The following is a 2,609-nucleotide window of genomic DNA, read 5'->3' on the forward strand; positions in this document are numbered from 1 at the left end:
GTGAACGCCGCAGAAGTGAGAGAAATGGTTGCGGAGGCCCGATCCAGAGGCCTCTTCCTTATGGAGGTGAGGGCACATAGGTTCTTCCAACATCCAACATGGCACTGCTTGCCATTACTAAACATGGCTGTCGGTGGTCACTTGTGAAGACACACATTGAGAGGGTTTGCCAGTAGTTAACATGGACACAAAATGAACTCGGGTTAGTGGCTTTGCGCAGGACAGTGATGAGCTGTGACATGGAATCTGCTGGTAGCACCTGTCATGGTGGGAGCCAATGCTTTTGAACCTTAGCAACCATGGCCGCCTGAAGGACCCCATAGTTGATATTGAAGAAAGATGTCAATGGTGAAACTGGTACAGATGACAATGAGCTCAGTTTTGGAGGATTTACAAGGCGAGGACAGAAAGATCAAGACTCTCCCCCACGAAACTCTATGTCAAGCAGCTATTGATTTTGCCTTTAGCAATGTTAGCTGCCTATGGGTCCTTAAAGAAGCAGTGGTGGCATAGTGGGTAAGGCATTTGGCTGCCAACCAGAAGGTTAATGGTTCAAACCCACCAGCTGCTCCATAGGACCATGACACAATCTACTTCCGTAAAAGAGTCACAGCCTTGGAAACCCAATAGGGGTTGCCATGAGTTGAAATCGACTTGATGGCATTGTTTCTTTTTTTTTTTTTCTTTTTCTGGTAAGGAGCCCTGGTGGCACAGTGTGAACTGTCGCCTGCTAACCAAAAAGTCAGCAGTTTGAACCCACCAGCAGCCAGCCAGTCCTTGGGATGGAGAAGCAGCAGTGGGATTCCATATAGATAACAGGCTTGGAAACCCTGTGGTGCAGTTCCACTCTGTCCTCTAGGGGCGCTGTCAGAATCGACTCCAGGGCAGTGGGTGTGGTTTGGGCTTTGCTTCTGTGAAGATTGACAGCCTTGGAGACCCTCTGGGGCAGTTCCACTCTGTCCTCTAGGGGCGCTGTGAGTCATGGGTGTGGTTTGGGCTTTGCTTCTGTGAAGATTGACAGCCTTGGAAACCCTGTGGGGCAGTTCCACTCTGTCCTCTAGGGGCGCTGTGAGTCAGAATCGACTCCACCGCAGTGGGTTTGGTTTGGGCTTTACAGATTGACAGCCTTGGAAACCCTACCTGGCAGTTCTACTCTGTCCTCTAGGAGCACTTAATGGGTTTGGAATGAGTACCAGACCTAAACGAAGAAGTAGGGCTTAGCATTAAATAAGACACAGGGTCAGTGGGTGAGGAGCTCCAGGATTGGTACGGTCATTGAAATGGACAATCCTAATGGCCAACTGCATGGCGTTTAGCAGACACAGTACATGGTGCTTGTCAGAACCTCAGATTCCTACAGAGCAAGTAAAGGACCCAGCTCCATAGAGCCAGAGGGGCAAACAGAGCTCGGGCTCCAAGAAAACAAGAGCGGGCAGGTTTCATGTAGTTAGTGTGACCTTGACCTCGGACTGGTCCAGATGCCAGAGCCTATAGACTGCCGTGGAATCTATTCCAACTCACAGCATCCCTAGAGGACAGAGTGGAACTGCACTACAGGGTTTCCAAGGCTGGAAATCTTTATAGAAACAGACTGCCACTTCTTTCTCCAACCAAGTGGTTGGTGGATTCAAACCGAAGGCCTTTTGGTTAGCAGGAAAGGGCTTAAGCACTGCACTACCAGACCTCCTTTTACCTGTAATACACGCTCCAGAAATGGCAGCTGGTATGAGGCAATGAGGAGCTATAGAAGGTTATTGAGCAGGAGTGGGATGGGGTCAGCTCTATGAGAAGGAAAGGTCCTGCCAGGGCCATGTGGAAAATGGACTGGAGAGGAAAGTTGGAGGCTGGGAGAGTGGGATGATGGGCCAAGTGAGAAGGACAAGGCCACAGTTACTAGAAAGGAGAGGCAAGGATAGGGCCGAGAGACTCAGGGCTGCAACCCCTGAGGAGGAGTCTGGTGTTGAGATGGAAGCATTGACTACCCTCAAGATTGGGACTCCAGGAGAAACCCAGCTGGGGGATGATCTAATTGGCAGCACCCGGGGCCTGACCCCTCTCCTGGCCTTTGGCTGTGTCCTCACCTCTGTTTTCTGTGGTCTGCAGGCAATCTGGACCCGGTTTTTTCCTGCCTTAGAGGCTCTGAGGGCCGTTCTAGCCCAGGGAACTCTGGGAGACCTTCGAGTGGCCCGAGCGGAATTTGGGGCAGACCTCACCAAGATGGCCCGGGCCACAGACTGGGCACAGGCTGGCGGGGGCCTGCTGGACATTGGAATCTACTGCATCCAGTTCATTTCCATGGTCTTCGGTGGGCAGAGGCCGGAGAAGATTTCAGCCGTGGGAAGGCGCCATGAGACCGGTACAGTCTGTCCTGGACTACACAGTGAGGAGCCCAGGGGGCGCAGTGCTTAAGCATTTGGCTGTTAACCGAAAGAGCAGCAGTTCCAACTACCCACACAGTCCTCAGCAGAAGGGTCTGGTGACCTGTTCCTGTAGACTCCAGCCGAGGGAACCCTGTGGGGCAGTTCTACTCTGACACACGGGCTCACCATGAGTTGAAAGCACCTCAAAGACAGCAGGTGTTTGTTTCTTTTAATCAAAGGCCAGAGAAG

General features: G+C 51.9%; 1 protein-coding gene across 1 annotated transcript in view; it reads left to right on the forward strand.

Moving 5' to 3' along the window:
• Window positions 1-2,356, forward strand: part of LOC103213377 (trans-1,2-dihydrobenzene-1,2-diol dehydrogenase-like) — a gene marked incomplete at its 3' end in the record, with an annotated part of 5,252 nt that extends 2,896 nt beyond the window's left edge. Inside the window, exons 3-4 of the mRNA XM_007959179.1 lie at window positions 2-66; window positions 2,104-2,356. Of these exons, the coding sequence (XP_007957370.1) occupies window positions 2-66; window positions 2,104-2,356 (318 nt within the window). The remainder of the gene's footprint in view (window position 1; window positions 67-2,103) is intronic.
• Between the last annotated feature and the right edge of the window lie 253 nt (window positions 2,357-2,609).

Source organism: Orycteropus afer, unplaced genomic scaffold (genome assembly GCF_000298275.1).
Source record: "Orycteropus afer afer isolate SDZICR_OR568_19922 unplaced genomic scaffold, OryAfe1.0 scaffold01857, whole genome shotgun sequence".
Taxonomy (NCBI): Eukaryota; Metazoa; Chordata; class Mammalia; order Tubulidentata; family Orycteropodidae; genus Orycteropus; species Orycteropus afer.